The 17,935-nt window shown below is 47.3% G+C and overlaps 1 protein-coding gene across 12 annotated transcripts in view; it reads right to left on the bottom strand.

Annotated features, from left to right (window-relative positions):
- The window catches only part of FHIT (fragile histidine triad diadenosine triphosphatase), a 1,052,598-nt gene that overhangs the window by 207,430 nt on the left and 827,233 nt on the right, over positions 1 to 17,935 (bottom strand). For all 12 annotated transcript variants that reach the window (XM_088662578.1, XM_088662587.1, XM_088662582.1 and 9 more), the window contains 2 exons: positions 17,307 to 17,452; positions 15,527 to 15,556 (listed from right to left, as the gene is read on the bottom strand). In XM_088662578.1, coding sequence (XP_088518704.1) covers positions 15,527 to 15,556; positions 17,307 to 17,452 — 176 coding nt within the window. The remainder of the gene's footprint in view (positions 1 to 15,526; positions 15,557 to 17,306; positions 17,453 to 17,935) is intronic.

Genomic DNA, 17,935 nt, shown 5'->3' with positions numbered 1-17,935 from the left:
AAGGTTGTACAGTCGTACCTTGGAAGTCAAACGGAATCTGTTCCGGAAGTCCGTTCGACTTCCAAAACATGCAGAAACCAAGGCGCAGCTTTCGAATGGCTGCAGGAAGCTCTTGCAGCCAATAGGAAGCCGCATTGGACGTTCAGGTTCCAAAGAACGTTCGCAAACCGAAACACTCACTTGAAACCGAAACACATTTGACTCGCAAGGGGTTAGACTTCTGAGGTACGACTGTATAGTTACTTATTTCCTTGGCTCGGGGGGGGGGGGGGAGTCACATAGCTCCATACCCTCCAACATTTCTCCGATGAAAAAGGAAAAGTGGGACATTCTGGGATCAAATCAGAAACAAGGATGGCTTCTGTAAATCTGGGACTGTCCCTGGAAAATAGGGACACTTTGCGGGTCTGTACTTATCATAATTTAGATGGGTTTTAGCTGTGGCAGATAAAAGGATTAGAGCTAGGAATTATCCACATAGTAAAACACTCATTCAGCTTTCATATTTTCTTTTTTGTACAGAGGAGGGTAAATATTACTAGTCCTTATGAATGCCAAAGGAAAGCCTACTTCGATGTGGAAAAGCAGTATTATCAAACACTGAAAACACTGACATGTGTGCACATAGAGCTCTTCTGAGGTCAAGTATGTGAGGTCCTCTTTGATAAATGCAGAAGAGCCTGTGAATCCCTTTCACGTGCTCCTTGTCTCACAGCTGCAGAGAGTATCAGACAATCAGTGGCGTAGCAAGGCAGGGCGCTGGGGGCGGGTCGCCCCAGGTGCCACCCTGGAGGGGGGTGACACTCGGCGCCCCCCACTGGGGAACATTTTTTTGAAAAATTCTGTTGCATGAGATTTTTCAACTGTTCTTATATGTTCTTTCAATGCTGATTTCATATCTGAAGTCGGTTTTGTTCTGTAAGCTCTAGGGTTGTTTTTGCAATTCATGTTTTTCACTTTTCGCCAGAGCCGCGTGGGTGGGGTGACAAAAAAAATTCCGCACCGGGTACTACCTGGGCTTGCTATGCCTCTGCAGACAATGGCAGCAATCAAGGGATCAACCCTATGTTTAACCAGGGAGGGATGCATGTCAGGTGCAATGTGGAGACTGGAAAAATGCCAGAGAGCATTTCAATGCCACCTCTCATGTTTTCCTGGTCCACTCTGAATTTGCTCTTACACCTCTCAATAGTGATCTGGTCAGAAACCTCAAAATCAACGCAGAACAATGATAAAGGAAGGGATAATAACCTTTCTGACTTTACCATAAAATAAAAAGTAGGGGATGGGCTATTGAAAAGCAACTCATGGAAGTAGGATCCCAGCCTTGCACTTTCTCCCTGATAAAAGGTTTATGGGCAAGAGCAACACAATTGTAAGCAAATCAGGAATTCTTTCGCATACAAAGGCTGTGCATGTTTTCTCCCGGAGGAAAGGCTCTACAGTATTTACAAGAGATGTAATGGGAGAAATATGGTGGAAAGCAGATATAAAATGCTTTTGAATGGCCTTAACTCTGCAAACTCAACTGTAAGGGTGAGCATCATAGATAGATAGATATTTTATTGCCATTGTACATAGTACGACGAAATTGAATGCCATCCCATAAAAAACAAAACAAAAACACAATTACAGCCACACACACACACATACACACACACCCATCACAACTCCCCAAGATCGTATTATTTAGTTTCAGAATTTAAGATGGTTATAGCTCTTGGATAGAAACTGTTTTTTAATCTATTCATTCTTGATTTAATTGTTCTGTATCTCTTGCCCTCATGTCAGTGTGTTTGCACATTTGCATGTTGTTCTTAATCTGTTGGATTTTGATAGAGGCCATGTCTATTTTTTTTTATTTTGTGAATTTATATACCGCCCTTCCTCCCAAAGGAGTCCCGGGCAGTAGGCACATTTGTGATGAAACAATGCAACTAGAAATAAAAAACGTAAAATGTTAATTCCTAATGTTAGGACATGAATACATCAAGACATATCCATAACTATTCTATAGATTTATACAGACCAGGGTTGGGAAACCTTTGGCACACCAGATGTTGGAGAACAACAACTCACATCAACCCAAAAAAGCATGGCCAATGGGCCAGGCATGAGGAGAGTGGTAGTCCAACAACATCTGAAGGGACAAGGGTTCCCCTCACCTGACGCAGACCCTGTAGCTCCCATGATACTAATCACTGTCTATGCAAGCTGGGCTTGCTGGGAAATGGAGTCCAACAACATGAGAAGGACTTCAGGTTACCCACCTCCATCTTAGACCAATGGGAGGTTATAGTGCTTAGAAACAGTCACCATTATGTCTTTGCTCTCAATAGGCAACTGGCTCTTCGCCTCACCAGCAAAAGCCTCAGTGTGTCTACTCAGAAGTAAGTCCTAGTGAAGTCAATCCAGTTTACTCCCAGGTAAGTGGGCTCAGTGTTGCAGCCTCACTCCACCTCCCAGGAGAAATGATAATAAGCTTTTTGGAATAAATCACAGTTAATGGAATCGCAAAAAAAAACATTTCATACCCTTAACTTTGGCCTCAAGGAGAGACAGTCCAAAGACTCTGCAAGGCCCCTGTCAGAGAGGAGGAGTCCCCTTCCTTCGTTTTTCTAACTGTGACTAATTGGTGGATTCCTCAGGATGCTACAAGAACTTTTTAATGTGCCTGTCTGGGATGTTCAGCATGTGGCAGACCTCTAATGTGATGTTACTTAGCAAGCCTGGCAATGGAAAGCACCGTGACATTCGGTAGCGCAGTAGCAAAACAAAACAAAAAGATCCATCTCCAAGACCCATCATAATTTACCACCAGAGAGAATTATGGGAATGGGGCCTGCCCCCTTTTTCCCTTCAGGGGATCTTCAGCTCCTGATATTTCTAAAACAGACTTCATTATCCAAGCCATCATTTCCATTTATCAGTGCCTTGCAGCACTCGCTATTCTCAGTTCAAAGAGTGTCACGTCCATCAATCATTGCACGGCCTTCATTTTCCTTTGTCTCCTCCAGCCATCAAACTTTTTTTTTAAAAAAATGCTGCTTCTAGCATCAAGGGATGGTGGCAGCGAGAAGGCCAGGTGCCCTTTCCTAATGACAAGTGGAAGATGCAAAGATTAGAGAAGTTTGTGAGACTTGCCTTCCATGAAATGGCTGCTGAACCTAGATAGGACACAGTGTGAAGTAGCAGCATTTCACCATTTCACCCATAAGTCCACAGAACAAGGGTGGGCAGTGTGATGCCCTCCTTGCGGGACTCCATCTTCCATCACCCGTAGTATTGGCAATTCTGATAGGGGCTGATGGGAGTTGTAGTCCAAAGGCATCCAGAAGCTACCATGTTGGCTACCCCTACTGTAGAAAGCAAAGGGATGCGGGTGGTGCTGTGGTCTAAACCACTGAGCCTCTTGAGCTTGCTGATTGGAAGGTCAGCGGTTCAAATCCCCACAACAGAGTGAGCTCCCATTGCTCTGTCCCAGCTCCTGCCAACCTAGCAGTTCAAAAGCACACCAGTGCAAGTAGATAGATAGGTACTGCTGTGGCGGGAAGGTAAATGGCGTTTCCGTGCACTCTGGTTTCCGTCACAGTGTTCTGTTGCACCAGAAGCGGTTTAGTCATGCTGGACACATGACCTGGAAAACTGGCTGCAGACAAACGCCAGTTCCCTCAGCCTGAAAGCGAGATGAGCGCCACAACCCCTTTGACTGGACTTAACCGTCCAGGAGTCCTTTGACTTTGCCTTTACCTAGAAAGCACAGGATGATCTTCATGTTGTCTTACGGCATGGCATAACTCATATCCTCACCTGGTTTAGCCGGCCAGCGGAAGCCGTTCCTGGGGTGTGGCTGCTGCCGCATGTTGACAGCTTCTAAGAGCCATGGCTGACAGCTGAACACAGGGTGGGTACCAAAGGTGAACAAACTACCCCAGAAGCAGCATGATGTCCCCAACCAGAGGTATTACTCCTCTCCTAATACCCTATACACATACTAGCATTATCATTGTTTTCATATATAATGTCTCATTTCTTTTGCCTCCTAGCTTTCTGCCCTCAGCGAGAAGTCTGGGATATCCAGGCCAAAAGCAATCTTTCAGGCACCTTTTGCATTTCTTTAGAGCTATGTCTGCAGGGAGAGAATGCCCAGGGTGACCCAGGGGGCAACATCTTTCCTTTAGCCGCAGCTTCTGTTGCTCATTTGAAAGGCTTTCATGGTTTATTAGCCCAAGGTTTTGATGGGATTTCTATGCACTGGCGAAGCTACGTAGCCTGGGCCAGGCTGATGGTGTTTTGGGGTCTGTTCCCAGGAGAAAGGAAGTTCTTATCTCCTGGTGCTCACGTGATGTTTTTCACTGTACTCTTTTTTTTACTTTCTCTTTTGGCTATGCAAGACGCTAAGCTGCATCTTTCTCTCTGCAATAAAGTAGCTAGACACAACTTATGGATTCCTGTGTGTTGTTCTTCAAGCTGAAGGCAATCACAATTTGCTCTAGCTTCTGTTAGCTGTGGGGGGGGGGGCAGACTAACACCTTCCCCCATCGCTGTGGAATGCTAACAGGTTTGTGTAGATGAAGCCACAGGATGCCCAGACACTGCATTGCTGTTAATGACTGTAACCCTTCTGATGCAATCAAGGCCTGCTGTGCTGCGATTAATTTTGAATATTCAAACCCCCTAGTCCTCAGGAACAATAGGAATAAGAGGAGACAAGAAAATTAGAAAGGATCAGCTGTAGGCTAAAGAGGGATTCGGTTCCAGAGAGACATTTCCCTTTGGGTTAAGTTAAGATGCCTACAAAACTCCAGCCAGATGTATTGATTTAGTGCACCATTAAAGAAGCATCTGTGAAAGCAAAACATGCCCATCATAAAAATAAGAAAATATGTGAAGCCAATCTTTGCAGCTTTGAATAATTAACAGAAGGTGAGGCACTGAAATTATTGCACCACATTGCAAGCATCAACCTCAGTTCCCTGCCTGACTAGTTGAACTTGCAATTGACAACATATGGGACTCAAGAAGGAAGGTGCTTAGATCCTGTCACCATTTTTATATGACATGCATCCATGAGATTCACGGACTGTAGTATTCAGCAGATAACTTACAACCCTTTTGATGTTACTCTCCCCTACTTCTTGTGTTTTTAAAACCACAGATCTAATCAACATGTGAAGATGACAACTGCTTCAATACTTGGGCTGGTGGGGAAATGACTTCATAACTTTTGAGTCAAAGTATTTTGACAGGAGTCCGCCACAGAGTATTTGTCAGCCACCTCAGGGATTCTGGCAAGTTTGGGGCATCAGGCTTTATAGGGCCACAGAGAGAGGTTTGTAGCTGTTTCTCTGGAACCCTTTGCATACAAAGTATGGGCTCCACAACCCTTCTGCTGTAGGAACAAGTTTGTATTGCCGAGAATTAACAGTACAGGCAATGACCGATTTATGTGCATAATTGCCCCACCCAATATCCATATATCCTATTGTACACTGCCTCTAAAGTAGTCAGTCCCCGTGGTCCAGGCCCAGCTTGTCACTGTCCATGTTTTAATGACGTGTGACTCACACTGTCACACTGTGACAGTCTGACTTCCTTAACAACAGCTGGCATGCCCTAGAGAACTGAAATTACATGGAAAGAATTACTGCAAATTTATTCACCAAGAGCCCCCATGTCTACACGTAGATGCCTAGGAGTGAGGGTTGAACCAGGACTACAGAATGAAGCATTTCCCCAGGAATGGGTTTCCAAGTCCTGGAATGATTCTGCCTACCAGCTGACCACTGAATCTCGTGAACCAGAAAGACCATAAGTGCCCAAACTATTGTTTTCACATGTCTGGCCTCTCCGCTCTGACTCTTGGCTTGACACCTGGATCTCACTCACAGCCACTTATGGCTCATCTCTAAAAGTGAATTGGCAACAAGGATAGAAGAGGCGTAGCCAGGATCAAAATTAGGGGGGGGCAAGGGACAAGGGGCAGGGCCAAGGCAAAGGGGGAGGGGCCACAGTGGGACAAGGAAAGCCATGGTCATTCAGGGGTGAGGGGGCGCCAGGATCAGCCCGAAATCGGGCTGTTCCGATCCCCTCCTCCCCCTCAGCGATCGCCGGGGCGGGTGGAGGGAAAGCTGGCTTTCCCTCCACCCGCCCCACAGCCAGCAAGGGAGAAGGGAGACGTCCCTTCTAGCTGACTGGCTGTGGGGCGGGTGGAGGGAAAGCCCCAGAGGCGTGCAAAGCGTCTCCCTTCTCCCTGGCTGGCTGTGTGGCGGGCGGAGGGAAAGCCAGCCAAACGCTTTGCACGGCTCTGGGGCTTTCCCTCCACCCGCCCCACAGCCAGCAAGGGAGAAGGGAGACGCCCCTTCTAGCTGGCTGGCTGTGGGGCGGGTGGAGGGAAAGCCCCAGAGGCGTGCAAAGCGTCTCCCTTCTCCCTGGCTGGCTGTGTGGTGGGCAGAGGGAAAGCCAGCCAAACGCTTTGCACGGCTCTGGGGCTTTCCCTCCACCCGCCCCACAGCCAGCAAGGGAGAAGGGAGACGGCACCGGGCGACAGCGGGCAGCGGGGCAGGCTGGCCAGCGGCCCTGCTTCTAGGGGGGGCAACTGCCCCCTCCTGCCCCCCTGCCTACACCCATGAAGGGTGGCCTCTGGCTTTCCTTAAAGGACAGTCCTTGGCTACTGCAATCCTTTAAGTCCAGCCTTCCCCAGCCTGGTGTCCTACTGATGCTTTGGAATAAAATTCCCATCATCGATGACCACTGGCCATGCTGGCTGCTGTCAGATAGAGTGTCTAAACCACCTGGAGGGTGCTGGGTTGAGAAAGATTCCTCTACACTTGTATTCTTCAACCTGGGGTCAGACTACAAGATGTGGGTGGACTACAAGTCCCAACACCCATAGTCAGCTTAGCCCAATGGACAAGGATGATGGGAGTTGTAGTCCGCTCACACCTGAAGACCACAGGTTTAAGAACACTGGTATAGAGGAATATTTCTACACAGAGAGAGAGGTAGGGAGGAGGGAGAGAGTGCTCAGTGGCCTGAGAGTTTGGCAAATGTAGGAGGGAAAACGGAGCAAAATATACTGTGAGCATAGGAATGAGGACTCTGTTTCCTTTCCACCAAAATAAATAAAAAATCCTTCCAGTAGCACCTTAGAGACCAACTAAGTTTGTCATTGGTATGAGCTTTCGTGTGCATGCACCTTTCTTCAAATATGAAAGCTCATGCCAATGACAAACTTAGTTGGTCTCTAAGGTGCCACTGGAACGATTTTTTTATTTCGTTTCGACTACGGCAGACCAACACGGCTCCTTTCCTCCAGTTCCCCAAACTTTTTAAGACTACACAGAGAGGTGAGAGAAGGAAGAGAAATGGCCTAGTTAGTGATGCCTAATCTACGCCCATCAAAATGAACAATGACGTTTGCTCTTTTTTCACAGATAAACATGTCATTTCGTTTTGTGTTTATCTTTTTCTCCTTTTTGGACCAAGGAAACATTTGATGCTGGCGAGAGAGAAACATTATTTATTGCAATTTAAGATGTGGTTTTCATACCTAATGATTGGTTTCAAGTCTCATGGTCCCTCAGGTGCACCAAGCATTGACCCGGACAGACCTTTTTCAGACTGTGATTAAGGTAATTGAATCAGAAATGGATTGGGAATGCAACTAATTTTATTAAAATACTCAGAGTTTGAATTTTCTCTTTATTTCTTTTTTTAAAAGCCCATGCCATCAGCATAGGGACAATAAATTATCGCAAATTATGGTGCTCTCCAGAAAAGCAGCTCATATATCTAGAAGAGAGTACAACGTGTGATGTTGAAAATCCGGGAGTTTGCAATAACATCAGTGGGGTGTTGTCATCTCATTACATTTATTAAGCTAATGGGACAAGAAGCCCCAAGCCATCAACATATCTTCAAAACCCATTGGCTGCACACATCAAGTGGCCTGTGGCTCTCATACAATAGAAAATCAATCCCCCCCCCTACCCTTTAATTCTAAAAGCATGATACGGTGTATATACTTGCTGATGGCTAATCAAGGGAGCACTTCTTTCAACTAACACTTTGTTTGTGAATGCACTTGCAGGGAATCCTATAGCCCAACAGTGAGGTCATCACAGCCTGCTATGGATTTAAATTCGCATGGTTCAATCTGTGATTACGTAGTTGATCAACCCAGCCTTTCAAACCACTGCAGTAATAATTTGAGAATGTGGTGCCTAGTCAACTGCAACATCCTTCTCTCACCAGGGCCGTCTTTAGCACATTGGGCGCCCTGGTGCAGGGATCCCTTGGGCGCCCCCCACCCCCACTCTTTTTTTTAAAAAAAAACTCTGCACCTCCAGCTCTTCCCCTCCATTTTTTTTAAAAAGGAAAGCTCTTACCTTCCCTGGAGGAGCGCGCCGTCTCCCCCGAGCCGGAAGGCCTTGGGGCGACGCCTCGGCTGAGCTGAGAGCCACAGGGCCAGGAAGGGAGAGTGCGGCCTGCAGAGAGGCCCGGCGTCCCAGGCCCGCGGAGCCAGCAGGGCAGCGGGGAGAGTCCTAGACTGTGGGAAGGCACCCGAGCCTTCCTGCCAACAGGAATGCCAATGAAACGCAGCGTCGGGGTGAGGGGTGACCCTGGTGCTGCAGAGCAGAACAGGGTCCTAGTGCCCCTGCTCCGCTCGCTTACCTCCCTGAGCGGAGATCCTGAGCGGCGAGGCTGGCGGAGGGAAAAGGGAGGCCACCGCGCAGCTCCTCCACTTGCTGGAGCGCCCCTCAGCGCCCCCCTGAGCGCCCCGGTGCCCCACACCACTGGAGTCAATGGGCGAGCCGGCCCTGTCTCTCTCACAGTGTGATACAGAGACTTAGCACATAAGAAGCACTACTATGAGACCACTAGAAGTTATGACCTACCCCTACAATAGCCATAATATGTCTTGTTATAGGTTTCAGCATGTGTGTGTCAGTCTGGGTTATATTTGCAGGTCCTTTGCAGGCCAAGGAGGTTTAGAATCTAGCAGAAGAGGCTGCTGAACTGGTCAGACAAGTTCCTTTATAAGATAATGGGCTCACATGGCCAGTTAAGGGCTACCATTCACATGTCCATTCATTTGCCCTGTTGCCATAGAGACAAATGGGTGGGCCTTTTTTCACTTCATCTGGCTGGATAATAATACAGTCATACCTCGACAACCCAACACTTCGACTTCCGAAGTCGACAACCCCCGGAAGTCTTTTCTCGGCGCACACGCACGCTTCGCGCATGTGCCAAAGCGGCGCTTCGACATCCGAAAACCTCACGACTTATGAAGACGGCCGCAGAACAGATCGTCTTCATAAGTCAAGGTACCACTGTAATAATATATATACCCCAGCCACTCTGGGCGGCTTCCAACAGAATATTAAAAATACAATAAAAATATGATTGTTTTCTCATAGGATGGAGAAAAATAGGCTGGGCACAGGGTGGGGGGGTTTGTGTGTGGCTGAGTTTTGAGTGATGCTGGAAGTTGGAGGCATGGAGAGGTTTGTCTTGCTCAAGGCTGGGCTCAAAGCAGTAGCCTGGGGGTCTCTCTGACAACCTAATGAGGAAACAAGATCTGTTGGAGTGTTCTTGTTGTGAGCCCCTCCATCCTATGCTCAAGTTGTATATATGTGCAGATAAAACCAATTTTAGCCCAAAGACACCACAGTCTCCATTAACTTGCATTCCAAGGAAATTGAACCCTGAGTAAGCACTGGAATTCCAGGAGTCTCTTGCTGTTCCAAAATTAGGATGTGTCAGGAGTATGGGCAGGAGTCAGGCTCTGGGGCCTGTAGTGCTCAGGCTCGCTAGAGAGGTTAAAAGCAACAAAAAGGGCTTTTATGGGTATGTCCGTAGCAAAAGGAAAAACAAGGAAACAGTGGGGTCACTCAGAGGAGAAGATGGTGAAATGCAAACAGGGGACAGAGAAAGGGCAGAACTCCTCAATGCCTTCTTTGCCTCAGTCTTCTCCAAGAAAGAAAACAACGCCCGACCTGAAGAATATGGAGCAGATGATTCAGCAGGTGAAATACAGCCCAGAATAAGTAAGGAGGTAGTACAAGAATACTTGGCTAGTTTAGATGTATTCAAGTCTCCAGGGCCAGATGAACTACATCCAAGAGTATTAAAAGAACTGGCAGAGGTGATTTCAGAACCACTGGCAATAATCTTTGAAAATTCCTGGAGAACAGGCGAAGTTCCAGCAGACTGGAGGAGGGCAAATGTTGTCCCTATTTTCAAAAAGGGGAAAAGAGAGGACCCAAACAATTACCGCCCAGTCAGCCTGACATCAATACCAGGAAAGATTCTAGAGCAGATCATTAAGCAAACAGTCTGTGAGCACCTAGAAAGAAACTCTGTGATCACTAAAAGTCAGCATGGGTTCCTGAAAAATAAGTCATGTCAGACTAATCTGATCTCATTTTTTGACAGAATTACAAGCCTGGTAGATGAAGGGAACGCTGTGGATGTAGCCTATCTTGATTTCAGCAAGGCATTTGACAAGGTGCCCCATGATATTCTTGTAAAGAAGCTGGTAAAATGTGGGCTAGACAATGCTACCATTCAGTGGATTTGTAACTGGCTTACTGACCGAACCCAAAGGGTGCTCATCAATGGCTCCTCCTCATCCTGGAGAGTAGTGACTAGTGGGGTGCCACAGGGTTCTGTCTTGGGCCCAGTCTTGTTCAACATCTTTATCAATGACTTGGATGATGGGCTTGAGGGCATCCTGAGCAAGTTTGCAGATGACACCAAATTGGGAGGGGTGGCTAACACCCCAGAGGACAGGATCACACTTCAGAATGACCTTAACAGATTAGACAACTGGGCCAAAGCAAACAAGATGAATTTTAACAAGGAGAAATGTAAAGTACTACACTTGGGCAAAAAAAATGAAAGGCACAAATACAGGATGGGAGACACCTGGCTTGAGAGCAGTACATGTGAAAAGGATCTAGGAGTCTTGGTAGACCACAAACTTGACATGAGTCAGCAGTGTGATGCAGCAGCTAAAAAAGCCAATGCAATTCTGGGCTGCATCAATAGGAGTATAGCATCTAGATCAAGGGAAGTAATAGTACCACTGTATTCTGCTCTGGTCAGACCTCACCTGGAGTACTGTGTCCAGTTCTGGGCACCACAGTTCAAGAAGGATACTGATAAGCTGGAACGTGTCCAGAAGAGGGCAACCAAAATGGTCAAAGGCCTGGAAACGATGCCTTATGAGGAACGGCTTAGGGAGCTGGGTATGTTTAGCCTGGAGAAGAGAAGGTTAAGGGGTGATATGATAACCATGTTCAAATATATAAAAGGATGTCATATAGAGGAGGGAGAAAGGTTGTTTTCTGCTGCTCCAGAGAAGCGGACACGGAGAAACGGATTCAAACTACAAGAAAGAAAATTCCACCTAAACATTAGGAAGAACTTCCTGACAGTAAGAGCTGTTCGGCAGTGGAATTTGCTGCCAAGGAGTGTGGTGGAGTCTCCTTCTTTGGAGGTCTTTAAGCAGAGGCTTGACAGGCATATGTCAAGAATGCTTTGATGGTGTTTCCTGCTTGGCAGGGGGTTGGACTGGATGGCCCTTGTGGTCTCTTCCAACTCTATGATTCTATTCTATGATTCTATGCTTTGCAAGACTGGGGCGTGCCTCAGCTTGTGCTGGAGAGGCAAGGAGTGGTCACTCAGGTGAGGCCACTTGATACCTCACTGCACCTGGTGGCAGGAGCTGGGAGGGATAAAAGCTCAGCTTTTCCCTTCAGCTCTTTGCCACAGCAACGCTATCCCTGCCTGGTTGCCTCTGGCGTCTTGCTCCTTGGACCCTTGCCGACGCCTTGATCCTCGACCCTTGGACCTTTCCCTTGCCGATGCCTTGCTCCTTGACTCCCAGACCTTCAGCTCTGCCTTGTTCTTTGACCCTGTGACTGCCTGCTGCTGGACCCTCAGCCCTGCACCTGCTCCTGCTCCTGCTCCTGCTTCTACACCACCATCTTGCCTCTGGCCCCGACGTCCTCAGCCAGGGCTTCAACCGTCTGCCAACCGGACCGTGACAGGATGCATGCAACAGTATGAACTACCAGCCTCAGTGACATTCTAGAGCCCAGCACATAAAATTTCCATATCACTGTTGCCCACAAGTCAAAGCGTTGGTGTGGGAACTTGCCATGCCACCCTCCAGAAGAACTTGATGGCTGGTTCTATGCTTAATGGCAGCAGTGGGGAGTCAGTCACAAGGTGGCTATCATTTGCAGCAGCCTCCACATGATGCTGGGAAGTGGTGCTATTTGTCTAAACAATGGGAAGGAGTGGGGAAAGAATGTCTGTTCATTACACGAGGCAAAGGAAATGGTTAACAACATGCCTTTGTGCCAAACACTAACATCGTTCAATGTTTTGCCCCACTGCCGATATTGGATTTGCAAGATTAATTTGAATACGGCAAGACTTTCAAACTTTATGAGCCAGTGAGCACATCTGGAATTCTGAGGCAGTGGTGGTCCCCAGTCACAAAATGGCTGCCATGGGTATGCCAGCATAACAGAAAATGGCTGCTGTGAGGGATGTGGTGTAACAAAAATGGCTGCTGTATCTAAAAAATTGTGCAGGCATGCCTCCCCCAAAAATGGGGAACGGGCACATGTGTCAGGCCCTGCTGCACTCGCTCTCAGAAAGAAGCTCGTTGCATCTCTCCACTGTTCAGAATGGAGGGGAGTTTGTGTATTCAATGAAATGTTTTCATGTTTGAGGTGGAATTTTTAATAGAGGTGACACAAAGCCAGTGCAAACAGGAACTAAACAGGAAGAGCAAACAGTATCTTGTGTATTGTGGGTTTGTGGAGATATTTACTGTGACGTTTTTCGAGTGCCATAGAAGGTACTAGTGGGATTGCTGGTATCCGTGAGTGCCATGTTGGCAATGCAGAAAGGGTTTTGGGGGGGGGGATTATAGTGGGTAGACGAAAAGCTACCAGTCAAACACTGTACCAGTGGCAGTAGACCTCATGGGACCACTGTGGTGCAGAAGTGGATTGGACGGGGAGGAGTAATTTCAAGGCCATGAATGGGAAAGGCAGTAAATGAAGAAAAGAATGGGATTTCACTGTTGGGCTTCCTCAGTGAGATTTGTGAATCTTTGCCCTATCCATCCATCCGAGGAGAACTAAAAGTTGTAGTTGTTGTTCTTTCTCCCTACACACACACTCTCTCTTTCTTCTTCCATCCCCGCTAGCTATTCCCAGGTGGTAACACAAGCTATCCCACAAATAAGGTCAATGCAGGAAATGGGAAGGAAGAGAATTGCTTCCATTTGCTGTTGTCAGACGTTAGTGTTGTCTTAATCAACCCTAACAGGGCCTTTAGCGGGTAAATCCTATACTCACATTACACCGGGAACAGAGATAGGCCACTCCTATTCTTGGGAAACTGCCATATTCAATGTGTGGTGAGCCCAGGACGGGAGGGGGGGGGGAACACACACAACCAGAAAATCCAAAAAGTGCAATTTAAAAATTGACAGACTCATCCCCTTGGAACACCACTAGAGCCCAGCAAAACCACCTACACGTTGCACAGAGCTCATTGCATGCCCCCAGTACATCCCCTGCATCACACACCCCCCTCCACACACATACACACAGCATCACTGCCCCATCAGCCTCAGTGGCACACCAGTATTGTCCATGTTACTGCAAATCTCTAGGAATCAGTGCAGGCAGGAGTTCAAATCATTTCTCTTCTTACAAGCAGTGTCGAATGAGTGCCACACAGAGGTGTAAGGGAAAGAGGCACAGCACAAGACCCACAAGATGCCAGCAGAGAGCGTACATAGACACAGCCCTCCAGGGACAAGGGTTGAAGGTGCGCCCAGAGAGAAAAATACAGAGTTTCCCTAGCATCTTCAAACACCATCTTTTCTTCAGCGCATTATCTCAAAAGCTCAGCTGCAAACCACTGGGTGCTAACTCATGAGGAGACATACTTGCTTGTGTGCAAGTAAGACCAACGTCCCTTCCAATTAGCACGCTTCACTATACAGCTTTCGTGGAATGAAAATCCTTTTACCCTGGTCTTTGACACTTGATATGAGGGATGTGGGTGGCGCTGTGGTCTAAACCACTGAGACTTGGGCTTGCCGATCAGAAGATCGGCAGTTCGAATCCCCATGATGGGGTGAGCTCCCGTTGCTCGGTCCCAGCTCCTGCCAACCTGACAGTTCAAAAGCACCCCAAAAAGTGCAAGTAGGTAAATAGGTACCGCTCCTGCGGGAAGGCAAACGGCGGTTCCGCGCGCTGCTCTGGTTTCGGCAGAAGCGGCTTAGTCATGCTGGCCACATGACCCGGAAAAACTGTCTGCGGACAAACGTCGGCTCCCTCAGCCAGTAAAGCAAGATGAGCGCCACAACCCCAGAGTCGTTCGCAACTGGACTTAACTGTCAGGGTCCCCTTTACCTTTACCTTTATGAGTGTTTTCAGAATCCACCCTATTCCTGCGATTGTAATCTGTTTTAATTTAGCATTTAATGATTGTGATCCACATGGGGACCTGCTGGTAAAAGGAGGTGGCTGTTGGCTGGCTGTGGAAAATCAAGGCGGGGAGGGAAGGAAGTTTATCATATAACAAGAACTGAAGGTCACTGACTGAAAAGTGGATTGACAGACCCATCCGGTTCAGGACAGACCAAAAGAAATATCTCTTTTCACAATAGCAATACTGTACTTAGGTTCTGGAATTCACTGTCACAGAAGGGCAGCCACACACCCACACAAACAAATGGATTATGCAAGCATATGAAGGATAAGTATTAGTTATGACAGCTGAGCAGAACGTCCATGCATACACTACGGAAGGGCATACACTACGGAAAGGGCTGTTGCCTTCTTGCCTTGCTTCCCAGAGGCATCTGTCTGGCCACTATGAGTTAACCAGTGTGGTGTAGTGGTTAAGAGCGGTAGACTTGTAATCTGGGGAACCGGGTTCGCATCTCCACTCCTCCACATGCAGCTGCTGGGTGACCTTGGGCTAGTCACACTTCTCTGAAGTCTCTCAGCCCCACTCACCTCACAGAGTGTTTGTTGTGGGGGAGGAAGGGAAAGGAGAATGTTAGCCGCTTTGAGACTCCTTCGGGTAGTGATAAAGCGGGATATCAAATCCAAACTCTTCTTCTTCTTAACAAATTTTGGACTAGCTGGACTGAGAGTCTGACCCAGCCAGGCTCTTAAGATCCCCACCCGGCTGTGGAGGTCCCAAACCCAGAAGACAGCAGTGTGCCGAGATGGAACCGTTCCATGGACCAGCGGTCAAGAGTCACTGCTTAAGACTGGAGAGGTGGTGAGGTGTAAGCATATTGCACCATATTCCCTTTCAATCAATCTATTCACAGCCGCACAGAAGATTCGGGATCCCTCCAGCTTCAAGGATAAAATAGCAATGCTGCAATGTGCCGCAGCTGACTGGTTTTATTAGATCTCATAATTGTCTCTTATTAATTTGTACTCTGCATAATAAAACAAGCACTCACCTTCACAGTCTGTCCAGCTTCAGGACCGTCCTGTAGATGAGAAGAAAGGGAAGGGGATGGAGAAGGAGACTGAGATAAGAGCAGCCGACGGGTCTCTCTTGGGTATTCAAAAATATCGCCCATTAATAATTTAAATCCAATTTCATTGTGCATTAATTTATAGCGCTCTCGTGGGTAAGATTTGGCGCCAAAGCTTTCGGGAACAGACACCTTTTTTATTTCAGTTCCTCATCAAATAGGAAAAGGTGGTCTGAAGAGAAATAAAGGCTGGCACATTTATTCCCCCAGCCCTTGGCATCTCGTATCATAAATGCTCCCAATAACTATGGTGCTCACCAAGAGAGTTAGCTGTTGGCAGACGAGGAGTGGCGTGGCAAATTGGCCATTTTTGCACAACATGGTTTTACCAAAAGGACTGAGGTATCAGAGGTGACCACTGGATCCAAACTGTTGTTGTTATTTAGATTTTAGTGGTCCCGCTTACAGGCCACAATGCGTTTCCGGGAAATAGTTCAACAGGCAAGCGTTCACATAACGAGCTGACGGTTTCCATTATTTCCTATGGGGGAATTTCTAATCATGATCTCTCTCCCCACTCTTGCCATGGTTTCTGCCCCAAAATGGTTGCTGCCAACCAGCAAAGCACAAACAAGTGAGAAAGTAAGGAAGTGGACAAAGTCCAGATGTTTAAAAATGTGTGTGTGTGTGGCCTTAAACCAGGCAGGGTTCCCAATTGGTGGTCTGTGGCCCCAGGGGAGCCATGTAACCCACCCAGGAGATCCATGGCACCATTCCCATAACAAAAACTACCATAGAGATATCGAAACTTTCAAAAGTAGGGGTCCATGGATTGGCTTTTCAAAAACAGGCCATCCACATTACTTTGTTAATTGGGAACCACTGCATTAAACACCTCAGGACTACAATACTTCAAAGATCAACTCTCTCTATATGAACCGACCTGGACCCTGAGATCATCTTCTGAGGCCCTCCTTTGTGTGCCGCCTCCTCAAGAGGTCCAGAGGGTGGCAACACGAGAACAGGCCTGCTCTGCAGTGGCTCCGTCTGTGGAATGCTCTCCCCAGGGAAGTTCACCTGGCGCCTTCATTATACACCTTTAGGTGCCAGTTGAAAACATTCCTCTTCAACCAGGCCCTGGATTTATTGACATACGGTGCCCTTTTTAAATGTGTTATGGGAATGGGGATTATTGGTTTGTTTTTGTTCTTATTTTTATTATGTGTTATGTGTTTTCCATGTGGTAATTTTATGCTGCGAACAGCCCTGAGATCTACAGATGTAGGGCGGTATATAAATGTAGTAGTAGTAGTAGTAGTAGCATAGCTGCCAAGTCTCCCGTTTTTCCCGGGAAATCCCCTCTTTTCCAGCTGTTCCTAGCTGAAAAAACGGATTTTTTTGTTTCCCCCCGGTTTATTCTGGCGCGGCGGCCATTTTGGAACTGGGCAGAGCATGCTCAGAAGCGACTTTTGATGCTGCTCTGCCCAGTTCCAAAATGGCTGCAGTGCGACTTCTGGCGCGGCGGCCATTTTGGAACTGGGCAAAGCAGCATCAAAAGTCACTTCTGAGCATGCTCCGCCCAGTTCCAAAATGGCGGCAATGCTATTTCCAGTCTGCTATTTCCGGCCCGGTCCCTTATTTCTCTGACAGCAACTTGGCAGGTATGAGTAGTAGTAGTAGTAGTAAATAGTGCAAAAAATCTGAAGGGCTCAAAGTTGTGGAAGAGCACGATAAAGAGGGCACGACATAAGTGTTTACTAACCTGAACGGAAATGGTGAGTGAAGTCCCACCAAAATGTTGCTCCACTACATTCCCAACCAGCTGTGTTGTGCGAAATAAATCAGCCACTTCTTCAGGGCGCAGATCGCGGAATCGTTCCACAGGGCGGAGTGGGCAAATGAGAACATCTGGTTTGCATCATGTTAAGGCACAACTGATTTATTATTCCATCTCAGAACGTTCCCTTCCCTTCCCTTCTAAACAGTATATACATATACCTAACAAACAGCTCCAAACTCCCAAGTTCTGTGATCCTGATGGGAATTCAGCACCTACGGAAAGAAGATCTTTGCATTATTTGTCTGAATGCTTTGACCCAAGCGCTCCATTTCAAATATTTCAAGCTGCATAAATGACTGAGTGAGCCTGAAAAGTCAGCTTTTGGGGAATTTCACAAGGCTCTGCCTGAAGCAGTGAGGATTTGGATAGAAAATAGATGAAAATCTCGAAGAATAGTTGAAGCGCATTGAACACACATGTGCAGAATCCCCTTTTATATTCCAAGCAGTAGTTTATCTTCCTGGAGAAAACAGCACTCATTTTTAAACACATCCAAACATTCTGGGCTGCAAAAATTCACATTCTGAATGGTGGCGGCGGGCAGGGTTGCC

Source organism: Zootoca vivipara, chromosome 2 (assembly GCF_965207765.1).
Source record: "Zootoca vivipara chromosome 2, rZooViv2.hap1.1, whole genome shotgun sequence".
Classification (NCBI taxonomy): Eukaryota; Metazoa; Chordata; class Lepidosauria; order Squamata; family Lacertidae; genus Zootoca; species Zootoca vivipara.
The sequence above is the reverse complement of the archived record's forward strand: the minus strand, read 5'-3'. Positions and strand labels throughout refer to the sequence as shown.